This window comes from Antennarius striatus, chromosome 18, assembly GCF_040054535.1.
Source record: "Antennarius striatus isolate MH-2024 chromosome 18, ASM4005453v1, whole genome shotgun sequence".
Taxonomy (NCBI): Eukaryota; Metazoa; Chordata; class Actinopteri; order Lophiiformes; family Antennariidae; genus Antennarius; species Antennarius striatus.
In genome coordinates, this window is record NC_090793.1 from 6,233,962 (window position 1) to 6,253,425 (window position 19,464).

A 19,464-nucleotide genomic window follows, 5' to 3' on the forward strand; every position below is an offset into this window, starting at 1 on the left:
ATTCTTCTATTCACGACTAAAACTGACCTAAAGATTTGCCATTAATAGCATTTCATCGTCATTTGATTGATTAGTTAATAATCAAGACTTTGTTTTTACTTTTAAATTATACCTATCGTTATAATTGCTATTATGATTTTTATGATTATTATGATTATTATGATTATTATGATTATTATTATTATTATTATTATTATAATAAAATATGTATTTAATTTCTATTTGATCGTTGATCTTCAGACATCAATAGGTGCCTATGCGCCGATCAAAGCTCCCCGGTTTCCCGAATATGTTACGTAACATTTAAATGCCGAAGTTTCACTTGAGAATTTGAAGTACTGTATTAGTACTTCCTACATACTGTACTTATAAGTAAAAAATGCTTCCCCCCCCCCCATCTGTGTGTACAAGACAAGCACCTGTTGGTCTTCGCTGGGACCCAGTGAAGCGTCTAACTTTGTACTATGGTCAGTCAGCGGAGCAGAGATGGACCGTACGCACAGGAAGCGGTCTTTCACGTACAGGTTTATCTCGATCGTTGAGCGATCTGGCAAGATGTCAGCTTTTTTTTAGCCAATCAGGACCGAGATCCACAATCGAATGCGAACTCGAAAGACGCAGGGAGTGGATCGGAGAGTTTCTGTCGACCTAAAGCGTCTTGGTGGCATTTTTTAAAGGCTGCTGGTGCGTTCAGCAGGGCTGCGGGCACTGAAATGGCTTAAAGCAGTCCTAGTTACTGAGTACTCTGCGCAGTTTTCTCCTTCCTCGACGGCTGAGCGCTGCGAGAACAGTACGAGATGGAAATGTATGTTCTGTGTATTCTGGCGCTAATGTGCGAGTTCTTGCTGGGTGTCCCCGTTCCAATAGGTAAGAAGACTGAAATACACGGTTTTTAAACAAATCCATTTTATCTATGTCAAACTTAATGTGTGTGTGCGCGTTAACTTTACGCATCACAATCTGTCGGCTACAGTTTGGACAAGTCTTCTACTTTCTTCTGTCGACACGAAAGACGCATTCGATTTATTTCTTGAATAGCATATAATAAAGTCATGCCATGCATAATCTCTGCATTAAAAACACGTTTTTGTGATTTTTAAAGTGGGCGTTTTGTTGGCTCCGTCAGAGGATTTATTAAATTGAGGACACGATTGTTTCTTGTGACCTCGAAGTTTATGTTTTCACCGCCGTGCGTTTGTTTGGTATAAAAAGAAGACAGGTCGTGTTTTAGTTCCCAATGAAAGGGGTGAGACCCACCAGGCGGGTAAACAACACCCAAAAACATGTTTGTAAACGCAATTTTAAGATCACAAGATTTGTAAGACTTTTTTTTTTTAATCCGGATTGAACCAAATTACACACTCGTGGATGTCACAACCTCTAAATCTGCCCGATTTAAAATAAAATCACAATTCATAATTTTACGATATAATGAAAGTTTGATCAAAACACCAATGTTTTTCGATCCACACTGAAATTTAACAGTAATTTAACAAAATGTAACAGTGCCTTTTCAGACCCAAGACCCGTAAAAGGACTTCCTTTTAAAATATGATATTGCTGCAAAGGTTTACTGTCACATAAAAAATATTTGTAGATTTTTATTTTGTTTTGAGGTTATGAAGAGATTAAAAAATACTCTTTCACCCCATTATCACCAAGGTAGATCTTAAGACTATTACCACAAGTTACATATCAAGAATCACCAAACTAATAGGTCAAATTTCAAACAGAGGACACTTAAGGACATACATTTTTGTAAGACATGAGCACTGGTAGCGATATGAAGTTATCAGATCCAAACCAGCAGCAAGGAAAGGCACACATTTTTGACGTACATTTTTGCAGTATCTAGTGTTGCAAAATTCCCAGTGTGGATGACTTTAAAAGCTGACTTTCATACCCAGCTTTATGTTTAAAGGGGTCCTATTATGAAAATCACACCTTTTCAGGTCTTTATATATAAAAAGTGGTCCTCCCTAACCCGACCAACTCCTAGAATCTGGTAAACAAACGTTTCCTGCATCAGTAGATATTTGGAGTTTTAGGAATTCATGGCCCGGATCGAATCAAAATGATCGGATTTTGCTGGAGTGTATTTGTTACATCACAAATCCTCTCTGTGATTGGACAGAGTGTTTGATGATATTGATTGGTTGACATGTCCAAGGGCGTGGCATCCCCGAGGGGAGAGTTCATTCTGGCTACGGTAGCATTGTGCGGTAATGTCCTAGCTTAGAGCTACACACTGAAAGCTCCTCACAAACTGTTGAACTCAGTTAGCATTTTGCTAACTAGTTAGGTCCACTAGTTAGGTCTAACTAGTTAGATAGAGAGCTGAGGGCTACGTCCCATTAAAACAGGCCTTTACAGAGCAGAAATGGATTTATCAATATTCAATCAAAGATATTTAGGACCACGGATCACTTTGGGGCAAGACATTTCAAATGCAGTGTAGTTGGACATCTGGCAGCTGAATGACATGAATTTAAAAAAGCCTAATATGGGACCTTTAATTTTTAAATAGACAGTTGATGGATTAGAGTCTGGCTTCATTTTTAAGCATCTGTTGGCAATTTTTTTGCAGAATTCATCTCCCCTTCTCTGTATATCAGCGCAGTGTGCACTTAAATGGCTTAAAGCAGACTTTATAAATAATAAAATTCACAACAACACTAATTCATAATAGCAAAAGAAAAAAGTATTTCAAAGTAGTGTAAAATGTCTTTGGTTGAGAGATTGATTGGCTAATTCCAAACACAATACAATCATGAAATATAAAAAGATAAAAAGATAAATATAATATTAACTATACAAGTGAAAGTGTGTTGCGTGCATGTTGTGTTAGAGTCGTACTTCTGTGGCACTTACGTATGTTGGGGCTGGGAGTGAAAATTTGGGGACCTCTTTCTGCAGCCCAGCCAGAATGAACAGGTATGGATTTTATTTTTTATTGTGGAGCTGGCACCTCTCCACTGCCAGTTCAGAATTTTTGGGCCTACATGGGCTTTGAGTCAACCACCCTCCAGTCCCCAACCCAAGACCTAGTGGAGTGAGCTACTGCCTCCCCTCAATATACAGTAGCAGCAGTTTTTAAAAATATAAAAAATATGTGGATCACTGTGCAGCATAGACAGTCCAGTTTAATGATGAGACATTCTTGACCATGGAAAAATATTTCCTGGAATTTTTAAAATATGTTGTCACTCTTTACATCTCTTGTTACATTACATAAAAACAGTCCATGTTCATAAAGCCTGCTGTTACATATGGAGCCTAATTTGTTTTTACTGTGGATGCATCTGTTTTTTTCTTCTTTTAATTATTTTATCTAAATTCTCTCATTAGACACTGTCATAGTGCAGGTCCAACAGAGGGCAGTCGTGGGCTCTCAACAGGTCATGGACCAGGTTCTTCTCAATGGAGTTGTTGTGACTGACAAAAGCCAGTACTTTGAAAGCATCATCCAAAGCATCCCATCTGATAAACATCTACTAACTCTTGCCATGATCAACCAGACTTCAGTACTGAGTAAAGGAAAATTATCATGCACCATTAAATATAATGACTGAGGAACGAGAATGTTTTACATACTTACCTATTGTTACTAGGAAACCACACTCTTCTTCGTTCTCGTGAATGCATACTGGAAGGGTCTCAGCGGCAATGGAGGGACCGGGTATTTTTGGATGGGATGGTGTATCTCAGTCTGGATCACAATGACAAGTGGACAGCTCATGTACGGCCAGCCCAGGTCCTCAAAGAGCTGTGGGAGCAGGAAGAGCAGCGCACAAAATCAGAGAGGATCCACCTTCAGGAGGGATGCATCACTTTAATGACAGAATTGAGGCTTTCAGAGGAGCAGCCAGGTATACTGAATATTCTGTTGGTTTTCTGAGAACATATCTTAGCTAGCTAATGGCATTTTGAGTCACATGACACAGTGACTTAAGTGTAATTCTGAAGTAAATTGTTGGTTTGTTGCCATAATTGCAACAATTCACCTCCACATCCAGCTATTATTAATTTGAAAGCTTCCAGATTAGTGAGTTTTCTTATTTTTATGTCTTCTCAGACCATGGCAGTCCTTGGCCCAAGTTTTTGATCCCAGGCTTGGCATTCCTGGTTTTTGTTGTACTAGTCATGATCAGTCTCCTTCTCTCTAAAAAGCTAGGTGAGTACTGAAGACTTTCTATTTGTTAAAGTTTAAAAAGCTGTTTTCTTATTACATACTCAAATTAGCATTTAAACTTCTGTGCTTTAATGTCATACTTTGTCTTACCCTCATGAGCATATTTTTCAATTAGTCACATGATTCTGTGGTCTAATAACACACAGTCATGGAAAGCTTGTCATGTGCTTGCTCTTTCTCTCACTCTCTGTGTAGGTTTGAGGCACCCTGGAGGTAAGACAACAACAATCCCTTTGTTTTTTTGTTTTTTTTAAGTTCACTGTAGGCTTAAGAATGTCTTCGTTAACTCTCATATGAGATGTCATGAGGTTTAGGTATTGCAGTAATTGTGTTTTTTTGTCCATCCTGAATCCCGTACCTGAATGATTTCACAATTATTACTAAATACGGCTGCATACTATGTAGTATGCATTGAATCCATCCATCCATCCATCCATCCATCCATCCATCCATCCATCCATCCATCTATCCATCCATCCATCTATCCATCCATGCATCTTCCACCGCTTATCTGGGGCTGGGTCGCGGAGGGAAGAGTTTGAACAGGGGTTGCAGTAAATTATGTAATTGCTTTGAATGTCTTATGTCTATCTGCCCCTTCATTTCTTGCAGGTGTTACTGGGTCAGTTATACACTATCCTAAGGACATGACAGAAACAGCCACTGGAGTTAAGGGCAGTGGTTATCATGCCCTGTGATTTGAAACTACAACTTTCAACTCCCTGATTGGCCACTTATTTTCTTTATACTACTGTTGAATGTCACTGGCTGATTTAAAACTTTGCCCTCCGTGTACACACTGCTGCTACATGAATCTAACCAAACCTTTGTTACTTCTGTTTCTGTTTCAAGTGGAAATGGCAGTTTTGTTTGTTTTGTTTTTTCGCATACACTTTTAAACCTCATACATATGCACACATATGGAGAAATAGAAATGTAAATATATGCTCACATACTGCAAGGAAGAATAAGATACATTTTTCTTAGTTGATTTCCGTGTAGGTTCTCAGTAATTCAGGTCATGGTTTTCCAAAGCAGTTTAAATCATTCCACTGGACTTTAAAACATACCCCTGGGGAATTAACACCTTCCAAGCCAGGTGGCTAGGTCATGGATAACTAGAAAAATTTCTTGAAGATGTTTCACCTCTCATCTATGACATGGATGGCTTCTTTTACTCCTCTCTCACCGCCTCACGCCCTAAGCCAGCTAGGAAGCTGGACCCGCTACAGCGGATGAAGCGTTTGGAAGAAGACTGACTGACTGTCAAACGACAACACAACGTCTGCTCTTTTTGCAACGAGAGCGAGGAGTTAGTTAGACCCTCCAGAGCAATCATAAACTTTCGCTTTTGCTTGGAGAATCCTGGTGGGTTTCTCTGTCTGTTAAAGTGCTTTGAAATGTCTGCTGATGTCATTAAGCTCTATAAAAATAAAGGTTGATTGATTATTACTATGCTTCCGAAAAAGATGCAAAAGTTGGAGAAAAAGCAAGTGACAATGAGTGCTTTCTTGAATAAAAATCAATCAAAACTTAATGTAGAAAAACACAGATAATACTCACAAATATTACTGAAATTTGTGTGGAGAAGGCTCTGTCAGCTTGGTGCGGTGTCCACAGGAGAATACGGTACATGAATTAAAGGCAATAAAAACTATTGAGAGAAAAGCAAAAGTGAAGAAAAATAATATATAATTTTACTCTTTTTTTTTTTTCATTTTACTTAAACAGTTATGTTGTTTGTTTAGTTTTTATATTGTACAATTGGCAAAAGTCAATCCTTGTGTATGCTTCTACCACATATTCTGTTATTACTTTTGGGATGCATAAACGTCATGTCGGGATGCACAAATTTTTCTTGAAGCGTATCCCAGGGATGCACTACTTTTTGAGCTAAAATGAACTCTGATGTAAAAGAGAAGGGTTATTCAAAGATAGGGTTCCCTTTGAAGTGCTCATTAAGCCCGTGTAAAGCCATTATCTCAATTGTTTGTTTTTGCTGGTCCAAATTATTGTGCCTGATTATTGTGCCTATCAGGGTTTAATGGACCAGGTATTAGTTATTTCAGATCAGTGGAACCCCACAGAAAACAGATGTCCAAAATAGGCATTACTGTACTTTCTGGAAATTAAAGAACGGTTGATAATTCCCAAAGATATCAGTTGATGTCAGTAAATGTCAGCTCTGTCCTACTGCACTGTGTTGATCTGAATTACAATTCCATCATCTCTTTGAATGTCTTTTTGTGTCAGCAAGCACCATCCAAATAAATGAGAAGAAATTTTTAAATGTCTGTATTCAGTAATTTAATCCCACTAAACTGGTAAATACACATATGACCCAAATTCCTGTGAAATGAAGTTGTTTATCCCAAATTAATGAGTTCCCGTCTATAATTTAGATATTTTTCCACAATTGTATAGATTCATTTGAAAACCCTAGTTACAGGTCTCGTTAGGTGTCATGATCATAATCATTATACATACATTATACATTATATATATATATATATATATATATATATATATATATATATATACACACACACACACACACACACATATATACACACTGTATAGCTATACATAACATATATACTGTATATATTATCTTACACTGTCGATTAATTATTTGGTTATACATTTCTTTTGTAGTGCATAGTCATTACCAAGAGCAAAATCAGATGTCAGAATGGATCAAACGGAAACACACACATGCCAGTAATGCTATCTAAGGCCAGCAGGTGGTTTCATGTACAGTAGTGATATCCGCTGTGCTCCGATACACGCCCGACTCATTAGGCCTTTCCTTCTGAACCACTGTTTTGAAGCTTGCTTCAAACATGGAAAACTACGTGACTGATGACGTTTGAAACAGAAAGTGCTTCGAAACACTGAAGGCTTCATTCAGCAGGTGACACACTGGTGCTTCATTCAACAGGTGAAGCAGTTAAGTGGTTCAGATCAATGGGCAGGGATTTGAAACACCGGCAGGTCCCAGGTGTGTTAGAATGGATGAAACAGCACGGTGCGTTGCCTATTCTGCACTGATTAGATTAGCGTTCTAATTGCTGACGGTTTACTTTCTTATTGCTTTGCAGTAGAACCAACTAGAGATCTCAAGTCAGGGACTTGTTAGAACTTGTGCTGCCAAACAAAGTAAATTTTCATTTCTAAGAAACTTATTTTCAAGCTCTGTTGCTCACACAGTAGAAAAGAATAAACCACACGTGTCATTACATCCCGCTTCAAACCGGTGATGTATTGTAATTGTCAGCGTTTGTGTGTTCGTCCGTTCGTCCATTCCTATAATATATGGCTACAATATTAATGTAGCCGCAAGAGGGCACAAGCCAGTGTCTTATTGTGATGGTCCCAAGCCCGGATAAATACAGAGGGTTGTGTCAGAAAAGGCATCTGATGTAAAACTTTTGCCAAATCAATATTCGAATCAAATCTATGACCAGATTGGTCGAGGACAGGGTTAACAACGACCGCCATCGGTGCTGTTAACGTACAAGGTGCCGGTGGAAATTGGACCACTGTAGGTCAAAGAAGGGGAGGAGGAAAGTGTGTTTGTGGGAAGACAGGAAAAGGTAGAGAGTTGGTTGATGTGTACTTGGTGTGTCATCTTGAAGGAAAGTAGATGAGGAGATTTGGTGGCGGAATGAGGAAGTACAGGAGTATATACAGAGAAAGAGCTTAGCTAAGAAGAAGTGGAACAATGAGACGACTGAGGAGAGTAGACAGGAGTACAGTACAGGGAGATGCAGCATAAGGTAAAAGTAGAGGTGGCAAAGGCCAAACAAGGGGCTTATGATGAGTTGTATGCTAGGTTGGACAGTAAGGAGGGAGAGACTGATCTATATAGGTTGGCAAAACAGAGAGACAGAGATGGGAAGGACATGCAGCAAGTTAGGGTGGTTAAAGATAGGGATGGAAGTGTATTACCAAGTGCCAGTAGTGTGATGGATAGATGGAAAGAGTACTCTGAAGAGTTGATGAACGAGGAAAATGAGAGAGAACAAAGACTAGAAGAGGTGGCTGTTGTGGACCAGGAAGTAGCAGACATTTGGCAGGATGAAGTGAGGAGGGCAATGAGGATGATGAAGAGTGGAAAAGCACTCGGTCCTGATGATATACCTGTAGAGGTATGGAGGTGTCAAGGAGAGGTGGCAGTAAGTAGAGATTCTGACTGGGTTGTTCAACAGGTTATAGATAGTGAGAAGATGCCTGTGGAATGGAGAAGTGTGCTGGTGCCCATTTTTAAGAACAAGGCAGATGTGAAGATTTTTGGCAACTACAGAGGAATAAATCTGATGAGCCATACAAAGAAGTTATGGGAAAGAGTAATGAAGCTAGACTAAGGGCAGAAGTGAGCATTTGTGAGCAGCAGTATGGTTTCGGCCAGAGGGAACTACATTGTGTTTTTGTAGATCTGGAGAAAGCTTATGACAGGGTACCCAACTGTGGTATTTTATGAGGAAGTCTGGAGTGGCAGAGAAGTATGTTAAGAGTGGTGCAGCACATGTATGAGGACTGTAAGACAGTGGTGAGGTGTGCTGTAGGTGTGATGGGGGAGTTCAAGGTGGAGGTGGGACTGCATCAGGGATCAGCTCTGAGCCCCTTCTTGTTTGCTATGGTGATGGACAGGCTGACAGACGAGGTTAGACAGGAATCTTCATGGACTATGATGTTTGCAGATGACATTGTGGTCTGTAGTGAGAGCAGGGAATAAGTGGAGGAAAAGCAAGAGAGGTGGAGGTTTGTCCTGGAGAGGAGAGGAATGAAGGTTAGCCGCAGTAAGACAGAGTACATGTGTGTGAATGAGAGGGACTCAAGTGGAAGAGTGAGGTTACAGGGAGAAGAGATCAAGAAGGTGGGGGATTTTGAGTGCTCAGGGTCAACAGTCCAAAGCAATGGAGAGTGGAACAGAGGTGAAGAAGTATGTACAGGCAGGATGGAACGGGTGGAGGAAAGTGTCAGGTGTGATAGAAGAGTTTCAGCTAAAATGAAAGGAAAGGTGTACAGGACTGTGGTGAGACCAGCGATGTTGTTTGGTCTAGAGACAGTGTCACTGAGGAAAAGACAGGAGACAGAGCTGGAGGTAGCAGAGATGAAGATGCTGAGGTTCTCTTTGGGAGTGACCAGGATGGATAGGATCAGGAATGAGTACATCAGAGGGACAGCACATGTTAGAGGTTTGGAGATAAAGTCAGAGGCCAGAATGAGATGGTTTGGACATGTGCAGAGGACAGATAGTGAATATATTGGTAGAAGGATGCTGAGTTTAGGTTTATGGATGTAGTGAAAGAGGACATGAAGGTAGTTGGTGTGAGAGAAGAGGATGCAGAAGACAGGGTTAGATGGAGGCAACGGATTTGCTGTGGCGACCCCTGAAGGGAAAAGCTGAAAGGAGATGAAGAAGATATGGCTAAAATATTGCAAGCAAGGATTAACACGTTAAATTATATTCGGTTTTATTCAGAAAATATGCGCAGTACAGGAAACGTCAAAGCGCTGTTTTCTGGGTTCATCGATTGTTTTGTGGCTGCAGTACAGTCACCCAGGCAATGAGGGCGCCCACGTTCCCAATGAATGGAGCGACTAGTAACGAAACGTTTTCGGCACAATTGCCCCAAACGGTTCGAAACTCCATGGGGCGCTATTCGGACATCACTAATTTCATGTGAACATAAAGCCTCAAGAAATGAACCCTTTCCCGAATCTCATGAGCGTCATGACGCTTCATCTCGCCTTCACCAGTTTCCGGCGTTGACAGGAAGTGACCTGGACCAATTGAATGTAAGCGTTTATGAAATCGCCGTGGCAACGCCTCCTCAAAAATGGCAGCTCCTTAAATGGACCAATCGCAAGAGCGCTTGTAGACATTTAAACCATGTGACATCATTTTCACGGATTTCAAAATTGTAACAGACACGAAAAGTTGTTCCTTGGTGACACAGCACGGAACGTCTTGCTGAAGAGGTGAGGATAATTTGTTTGTTTGTTTCGAAGTAACAAGTGTTGTATTTTATTGTACTTAAGTTTATTTTTTCTTCTTAACGATACTTAATGCTGACAACGATGAAGTTAATGATAACGTTTAGCATTACATCAGCTAGCCTAAATTCTTTATACCCAACTATCTGGGTATGTTTTGAACAATTTTTCAGCAGTTTAATCCCGTAATTTAAATCAACTTGATTGTTTTGTCTGTACGTACAGCTACAGGTTGTTCCAAAAAAACGGACAAAATGGCACATTTTGGGTTTGAGAATGATATCCATAGCATTTTGAAGCTGGATATGCCCATTACAAACGCTCCCATGGCGAGGTGGCAGCGAAAGGCCAGCTCATCGAGCGCTCCTGCTTTGAACGGATTGTCGCCTGGCAAGTCCATCAATGTTTCTCTAAATTCATCAAAAACTCCAAGCAAGACTCCAGGTGTGTGTAGTTCATTCATACAACTCCAGATTTGACTAACCTTTGTGTTTGTTTATCTGCTTTTGTTAACTCCAGAGGCCATTTTTTGTGTGTGTTATAGGCAAAAATAAGAAGCAAACACCTTCTAAGATGGGTGGTGATCGTTTCATTCCAATCAGAAACAGTAAACAAATGGATGTGGCGTCTTTCCTGCTCACAAAAGAGAATGAGCCTGTGGAGACAAACAATTCAGCACAGTCATCGGTAAGTTTTTTTAAGTTCATTTTGTCAAAGATGATGCTTCTGATAATCAAGAATTAGAATATGCCCATTTCTACCATCTATATTTTAAAGGAAAACCAGAAAGCCTGGTCTGTGATGTTGAATGGATATAACATTGACGATGCAAAAATCCTCCATATTGGAGGGAAGTCATTGAATGCTCCAGAGGGTGAGTTCATTTGTGTGGCCACAAGCTGTCTCGCTTGTGATAACAACATCATTTGGATGAATAAAGTTTTTAAAAAAATTATATATTTTTTCATATTTTCTCATTTAAAATACAGGCTATCAAAACAACTTAAAAGTTCTCTACAGCCAGTCTGCCACTCCTGCATCTGTCAAAAAGACAAGATACATATCCTCCACTCCTGACAGAATTTTGGATGCTCCTGAGCTCCGCAATGATTTTTGTAAGTCTGAATACATTTCTCCATATAAAATTAGTTAATGTTTTGCATTTCCTTCCTTGGCAACAGTAATGTATGCATAAATTGAAAACATTATTTATGCAGCAATCCTCTGTGGAGGATATTGATTTATTACACAAATTAATCTTTATACTGAATATGAAAATTTTCCTAGGCATATTTGGTCTTTACACAAAATGGCCCTTCTGTTTTTACCAAGCAGACCTTGATCAGGGTTCTGTTTGTATTGATCCTTCCAGATTTGAATCTTCTTGACTGGAGCAGTCGAAATACGCTTGCTGTGGCACTTCACAACAGTGTTTATCTTTGGAATGCGAGTCAAGGAGACATCATTCTTCTCATGAAGTTGGAGCGTGAGGAGGACTATGTCTCTTCACTGTCCTGGACAAAGGAGGGAAGCTACTTAGCTATTGGCACCAGTGACTGCAATGTTCAGGTGTGTGTGCAAATGAACTCATCTTATTGTTACAGATTTGTAGCTTGTCTCGCTCTTAGTGATGCATTTTTTATTTCTTAGTTGTGGGATGTTGAAAACCAGAAGCGTCTACGCAGCATGGCTGGCCATACAGCGAGAGTTGGAAGCCTCAGCTGGAATGAGCACGTTCTTTCCAGGTACAGTTGCTTCCTAATCTAATACAAAAGACAAAAAATGAATTCCTGTAATTTGTGGGACCCAAATATGTTTTCTTTCGTAGTGGCTCGAGATCAGGACACATTCAACATCATGATGTGAGGGTGGCAGACCATCACATCTGCACACTCACCAGCCACTCACAAGAGGTGTGTGGGCTGCAGTGGTCCCCCGATGGAAGATACCTTGCCAGCGGAGGCAATGACAACTTGGTGTATGTGTGGCCCCGTGTGCAGCAGGGCAGCGTCAGCAACGCCCGCCAGTCTGTCTGTTCCTGGAGCGAACATCAAGGAGCTGTCAAGGTGATTATCCTCACATCTGAAGTCATAAAAAGTTTTGTGAAAGAAATCAAAGATTAGATTTTTTTCTGGTCATTACACACATGGTGACACAGTGGGTAGCGCTGTTGCCATATAGCAAAGCGGTTCTGGGTTCCCGTCCTGCTCTGTGTGGAGTTTGCATGTTCTCCCATTGTCTGCGTGGGTTCTCTCCAGGTTCTCCAGCTTCTTCCCACCTCCTTCCCACCTCCCAACATGCACTTCAGGTTAGTGCGTGCGTGTTTGTGTCTCTGTGGCAGCGTGGCGCATTGGCGTTGCTCCTGGGGACAGCCTTGCCTCGCACCCAAGCAAGCTGGGATAGGCTCCAACTCCCCGCGACAGTGGGCAAAGTGGTTGAGAAAATGGATGACATTACATACTTTAATGTGTTTAGAATTGCTAGGATTGTTTAGATCCAATTTTTTAAAAATATCATAATATATAATGTTTGAAACAAACTTTGTGTTGTCATTTTAGGCTTTGGCCTGGTGTCCATGGCAGCCAAACATTCTTGCGTCTGGGGGTGGAACCAGTGATCGTCATATCCGCATCTGGAATGTAAACAGCAGCTCCTGTCTCACCTCGTTTGACACTCAGTCACAGGTAATATTACACATCTACACTCAGATGTACAGTGGAAAATGGGCTTAATTTTTGGATGGGAAATGATTTAACTTTGAGATCTAAAAGATGTCTGTTGATTAAACATAACTTTGTTTTTCAGATCTCATCACTGGTGTTTGCACCCAATTACAAGGAGTTGGTCTCTGCCCATGGGTACGCCCACAACAACGTGGTGATCTGGAAGTATCCCTCTCTCACCAAAGTTGCAGAGCTGAATGGTAAGTAACTCTCAGTGAATCACTTCTTCATTTACTCACACACAGCCAACCTGTAAGCTGCAAACTGCTGCACTTTCTGCTGGTTTTCATTTTAGGCCACGAGGACAGAGTTCTCAGCTTGACTCTGAGCCCTGACAAATCCACTATTGCAACTATGGCTGGAGATGAGACAATTCGTCTTTGGAAGAGTTTTGAATTGGATCCTGAAAAGAAGAAGGCTAAAGAGAGGCGGGGGATATCAACTAGCAGTGTGATTCATCAGTCAATCAGATAAAATTCTTCTTATGGTTTTTATTTTTTCTCATTCTGAAGTTAATTTGTGCCAGTATTTTATTTCATTTACAACAAAGATCTCAGCTGTGTTTTAGCATTTCCTGACAACTTCTTAATAATGTAAAGGGCTGTCACTCCCAACTGTTTATACAGGTCTGAGGAGTGTACAAGTACAGTACAACTAAGTTTCAGCCTTTAAGCGTAAAGCATTGATTATGACTTTTATCTGGCCTTTATAGAAATCTGGAATTGTATTCCATATTAATAAATGGTTTGTTTTCAATATGTAGTGTTGTCTGTTAATTATTATGTCAGTTCTGACCTGAATGTGCGTGCGTACGTATGTTTTACTTTCATCTTGGTTTTCTGCGTCTTTCGAGTGTATGGGAATCTTTGGACTGTCGAAAACTAAAAGTTTTTTTTTCTATTTAAATAAATGGGTACACCTTTTGACATTGTAACAGTTAAAAAATAGGAACAATTGCTGGATGCCCTTAAATATTAGAACCAATCTCAAATTTTAAGTGCTTCAAAAAGTTTCTCAACACAAAGATGTAAAAAAGTGCGAGAAATATTGAGTTGTTAGTGGTTCCAACATCAGGCATCACTGTTATGCTGATTTGTATGATGAAATGGTCCAGTATTAGAGAAGAATGGTGGTCTCAGAAATGCAGGTCGGCTGGTGATGATCTGGACCTGTATTTGGATGATTTACAAAGTTGTAGCATGTGCAACAAGTTACGCCCTTTCAGAGTACTAAACTTGCACCAATAATTGTATCAGATACAGGTTCAAAGTTGGTCATTCTAGACATCAGTACAACAAAGACATGGAAAAACTCAAGTTTAATCACAGTACAGTATTTCTTTTGAGGTTTGGTGGGACTGGTAAAAGCCGGTATGTCATTTGTCTTTTTTTTTTGGTGATCCATACAATCGACTGTTTAAAACATTCTCTCTAAGGTGAATGATCCATGTACAGTATATTCATTTCTGAGGAAAGCATCAGTACCATACATTGCATATCATCTCGTTCTTACCCTACTGACTGAAACATAATTCCAGCTGAATAATTGGGTGTCTTTTTGTGTCTGCAAACAAAACACCCAACTACATGAGATCAGATTTTTATCTGCTTGTTCAAACGTTTATTCCTACTAAACTGATACATATACTGTACATGCTCATCACCGATTTTTTTTTTTAGCTGGGAATGGGTCACCTATTTGTTGTCTATCCTGAGACTATTGGAAAAACTGATATTAATTCAATCATGCAACTCCACAACCTCAGTCTGACAGCAGCTCATCTTCATCAGTAAAAAAAACCGGACGATTTGTCTTTTTTCTTAGAATTGGATAAACAATCCAGGATCTTATTTTCGGATGATCAAAAAAAGCCTATTGGTGGCAAATTATTTGAAGTGAAACAACATCAAATATTTTGCTCTGTTAAACTTTTTTCATGATTAATAGTGAATTTGTAAAATCAGATAAACACGATGTAATTACTTCGTAAAGCACGTCACAAACTTATGAAACAAAAATAGTGACTTTTTTTTTTGCAGTGATCCAATCTTAGACAATAATTTATTGATTTGTCGATTTGTGTGTATTCACTCTACAACTCACCACCACAATCGCTTTTGCGCAAAATACAGATTAAGGGCTTTCGAGGAAGGAGGATGATTTCTGGCGATTTCAGGAAGTGACGTTAGCCAATCCCGTGAAGGCATTTTTGTTGCCATAGTAACGACGAATCGCAAAAGAACGCTCCTTCAGCGCACCGCTCGTTAGAGCAAAGGACGAGATACGTTGTCGCCACTGAACACACCGCTCTGCTGAAGAGGTGAGGTTGTTTTGTTCTAAATATGTTTTAAAAGTCCTGCAACTTGATTCACGCAGAATGGAGTCTTGATTTTCTCTGACATGATAAATGTTACCGCAGTGAACGGTGACGTTGGTGACGTTAATGCTAACTAGTTCTCGTTTAATTTGGCAAGATTGGATTATTCACACCTTCCTCTAGAAATATCTCACCTTGGCCAACGCAGTTTGCAAAACGAACATTATTTTTGGGTCCACAGACATCATGGTATTAACTCATCTTAGATTACAGTGTATTAGGATGTGAGCTTGTAAGGGTTTGGCATCACACAGACAGGTACAGATGTTGTTGTTTTTTCTTTTTCTGAAAGGAACTTGACCGGTCTCTCAAAACCCTGGCCAAAATGGCACAATTTGGGTTTGAGAATGACCTGCAGAGCATCTTGAAGCTGGATGCGCCCATCACAAACGTTCCCACGGCGAGGTGGCAGCGAAAGTCAAGCTCACCAGACGCTCCCGCCTCGGACGGTCTGTCGCCTAGAAAGTCTGTCACTGCGTCCCGAGAGTCATCAATGAGGCAAACGGGTAACACTGACGATGCTACGATCCTGCGCATTGGAGGGAAGCCAGTCAATGCTCCAGAGGGTGAGGACTTCTGTGTGGCCACAAGTAGTTCTGCTAGAACATTAGATGCATGACCGAACCCCATGATTTTTTTTTTAAACTTGTCTATTTTTCCGTCACAAATACAGGCTATCAAAACAACCTAAAAGTTCTCTACAGCCAGTCTGTAACTCCTGCGTCTGTCAGAAAAACAAGATACATATCCTCCACTCCTGACAGAATTTTGGATGCTCCTGAGCTTCGCAATGATTTTTGTAAGCCTGAATACATTTCTCCATATAAAATCTATTCATTCATGTTTTTGTGGCTGTCCTTTGAGGCTCTGGATTTACAAGACTATTTTATATACTGATGATAATAAATATGAACACAGTATTTGGCCTTTTTGCAAAAGAGCATGCATGTACACCAGGCAAACATTTATTTGGTACTTTTATTTCTTCTTTCCTCCAGATTTGAATCTACTTGACTGGAGCAGTCGAAATGTGCTTGCTGTGGCGCTTCACAACAGTGTTTATCTTTGGAATGCGAGTCAAGGAGACATCATTCTTCTCATGAAGCTGGAGCGTGAGGAGGACTATGTCTCTTCACTGTCCTGGACAAAGGAGGGAAGCTACTTAGCTATTGGCACCAGTGACTGCAATGTTCAGGTGTGTGTGCTAATGAACACATTTTTACAGATTTGTAGCTTGTCTTGCTTTTTGTGATGTATTTTTTATTTCTTAGTTGTGGGATGTTGAAAACCAGAAGCGTCTACGCAGCATGGCTGGCCATACAGCGAGAGTTGGAAGCCTCAGCTGGAATGAGCACGTTCTTTCCAGGTACAGTTGCTTCCTAATCTAATACAAAAGACAAAAAATGAAAATCCTGTAATTTGTGGGACCCAAATATGTTTTCTTTTGTAGTGGCTCGAGATCAGGACACATTCAACATCATGATGTGAGGGTGGCAGAACATCACATCTGCACACTCACCAGCCACTCACAAGAGGTGTGTGGGCTGCAGTGGTCCCCCGATGGAAGATACCTCGCCAGCGGAGGCAATGACAACTTGGTGTATGTGTGGCCCCGTGTGCAGCAGGGCAGCGTCAGCAACGCCCGCCAGTCTGTCTGTTCCTGGAGCGAACATCAAGGAGCTGTCAAGGTGATTATCCTCACATCTTCGTCTTCCTTTTTTCCTTTCAGCTTTTCCCTTCAGGGGTCACCACAGGAAATCCGTTGCCTCCATCTAACCCTGTCTCCTGCATCCTCTTCTCTCACACCAACTACCTTCATGTCCTCTTTCACTACATCCATAAACCTCCTCTTTGGTCTTCCTCTAGGCCTCCTGCCTGGCAGTTCTAAACTGCATCCTTCTACCAATATATTCACTATCTCTCCTCTGGACATGTCCAAACCATCTCAGTCTGGCCTCTGACTTTATCTCCAAACCTCTAACACGTGCTGTCCCTCTGATGTACTCATTCCTGATCCTATCCATTCTGGTCACTCCCAAAGAGAACCTCATCATCTTCATCTCTGCTACCTCCAGCTCTGTCTCCTGTCTTTTCCTCAGTGACACTGTCTCTAGACCAAACAACATCGCTGGTCTCACCACAGTTTTGTACACCTTTCCTTTCATTTTAGCTGATACTCTTCTATCACACATCACACCTGACACTTTCCTCCACCCGTTCCATCATGCCTGTACACGCTTCTTCACCTCTTTTCCACACTCTCCATTGCTCTGGACTGTTGACCTTAAGTACTTAAAATCCTCCACCTCCTTGATCTCTTCTCCCTGTAACCTCACTCTTCCACTTGGGTCCCTCTCATTCACACACATGTACTCTGTCTTACTGCGGCTAACCTTCATTCCTCTCCTTTCCAGGACAAACCTCCACCTCTCTAGCTTCTCCTCCACCTGTTCCCTGCTCTCACTACAGATCACAATGTCATCTACAAACATCATAGTCCATGGAGATTCCTGTCTAACCTGTCTGTCAGTCTGTCCATCACCATAGCAAACAAGAAGGAGCTCAGAGCTGATCCCTGATGCAGTCCCACCTCCACCTTGAACTCCTCTGTCACACCTACAGCACACCTCACCACTGTCTTACAGTCCTCATACATGTCCTGCACCGCTCTAACATACTTCTCTGCCACTACAGACTTCTTCACACAATACCACAGTTCCCAGAGGGGAACTGTGGTATTGTGTGAGGATACAATATGTATTGTATAAGGATACAATACTTGTTTTTATAAATCTGAATTCATAAAAACAAGTTCAGCATTTTGCAAAAGAAATTAAAGATTTGATTTTTTCCCCTTGTCATTACATGCATTCATGTGTTTTTAGATTGTGCAGACACATTTTAGTACCATTTTATCCTAAAATTGGTATTGTTTGAAACAAACTTTGTCATGTCATTTTAGGCTTTGGCCTGGTGTCCATGGCAGCCAAACATTCTTGCTTCTGGGGGCGGAACCAGTGATCGTCACATCCGCACCTGGAATGTAAACAGCAAGTCCTGTCTCACCTCGTTTGACACTCAGTCACAGGTAATATTACACATCTACACCCAGATGTACAGTGGAAAATGGGCTTAATTTTTAGATGGGAAATGATATAACTTTGAGATTTAAACAATGTCTGTTGATTAAACATAACTTTGTTTTTCAGATCTCATCACTGGTGTTTGTGCCCAATTACAAGGAGTTGGTCTCTGCCCATGGGTACGCTCACAACAACGTGGTGATCTGGAAGTATCCCTCTCTCACCAAAGTTGCAGAGCTGAATGGTAAGTAACTCTCGGTGAATCACTTCTTCATTTATTCACACACGAGCAACTTGTGAGCTGCAAACTGCTGCACTTTCTGCTGGTTTTCATTTTAGGCCACAAGGACAGAGTTCTCAGCTTGACTCTGAACCCTGACAAATCCACTATTGCAACTATGGCTGGAGATGAGACAATTCGTCTTTGGAAGAGTTTTGAATTGGATCCCACTAAAAAGAGAGGCTTGGCTATATCAGCTAGCAGTCTGATTCATCAGTCAATCAGATAATTTTCCTCCACTTGACTTTTGGAATGGATGAAAAAAGTGATTTTACTTTTTTTTTAATCCATCCCATACATTTATCCACAGTAATTGATCTAGGCCATTATTTTATTTCATTTACAATAAATATTTCAGCTGTGTTTTAGTAATTTCTGGCATTTTACTTCTCATCAATGTAAAAGGCTGTCACTCCCAACTGTTTATACAGACCTGACCGGTGTACAACTACAGTACAACGAAATTTCCGCATTTAAGCAGTCCTGCTTTATGAAGTGTAATTATGACTTTCATATGGCTTTCATTGTAATCTGTAATTGTATTTCATGTATTGGGCTATTAATAAATAGTTTGTTTTCAATATTTGGTTTTGCCAGTTAATTCATATGTTAGTTCTGACATGTTTCCACTCTGTCCAAGAATGTAGGCCCAGGACAAATAAAATAATATATAAATTGAATTATAACCAATTATGTATAAATTCAAAAAAATAAGTGTAATGGTAGATATTCTGCAACTTCAAACATTCATCTGATACCTGCCAAATGAAGGGAATAAAAAGGTCATTTTTGTTCTGTGGTTGAGT

At 40.5% G+C, this 19,464-nt stretch overlaps 3 protein-coding genes across 3 annotated transcripts; all 3 read left to right on the plus strand.

Annotated features, from left to right (window-relative positions):
• Nucleotides 1-513: 513 nt before the first annotated feature.
• Nucleotides 514-6,482, plus strand: LOC137612317 (uncharacterized). Its single transcript, XM_068340786.1, has 6 exons — nucleotides 514-867; nucleotides 3,349-3,531; nucleotides 3,612-3,869; nucleotides 4,076-4,174; nucleotides 4,388-4,405; nucleotides 4,805-6,482. The coding sequence occupies exons 1-6, from the start codon at nucleotides 798-800 to the stop codon at nucleotides 4,888-4,890; spliced, it is 714 nt and encodes a 237-aa protein (XP_068196887.1). The 5' UTR covers nucleotides 514-797; the 3' UTR covers nucleotides 4,891-6,482.
• Nucleotides 6,483-10,134: 3,652 nt separating this feature from the next.
• LOC137612309 (cell division cycle protein 20 homolog) lies at nucleotides 10,135-13,631 on the plus strand. Its single transcript, XM_068340779.1, has 11 exons — nucleotides 10,135-10,180; nucleotides 10,421-10,639; nucleotides 10,740-10,882; nucleotides 10,973-11,069; nucleotides 11,185-11,310; nucleotides 11,568-11,764; nucleotides 11,846-11,940; nucleotides 12,024-12,261; nucleotides 12,754-12,879; nucleotides 13,001-13,118; nucleotides 13,214-13,631. Exons 2-11 carry the CDS (start codon nucleotides 10,450-10,452, stop codon nucleotides 13,390-13,392), a joined length of 1,509 nt encoding a protein of 502 aa, XP_068196880.1. The 5' UTR covers nucleotides 10,135-10,180; nucleotides 10,421-10,449; the 3' UTR covers nucleotides 13,393-13,631.
• Nucleotides 13,632-15,175: 1,544 nt separating this feature from the next.
• On the plus strand, nucleotides 15,176-19,304 carry LOC137612488 (cell division cycle protein 20 homolog). Its single transcript, XM_068341029.1, has 9 exons — nucleotides 15,176-15,238; nucleotides 15,588-15,861; nucleotides 15,969-16,094; nucleotides 16,294-16,490; nucleotides 16,567-16,661; nucleotides 16,746-16,983; nucleotides 18,258-18,383; nucleotides 18,505-18,622; nucleotides 18,718-19,304. The coding sequence occupies exons 2-9, from the start codon at nucleotides 15,621-15,623 to the stop codon at nucleotides 18,885-18,887; spliced, it is 1,311 nt and encodes a 436-aa protein (XP_068197130.1). The 5' UTR covers nucleotides 15,176-15,238; nucleotides 15,588-15,620; the 3' UTR covers nucleotides 18,888-19,304.
• Nucleotides 19,305-19,464: the final 160 nt, after the last annotated feature.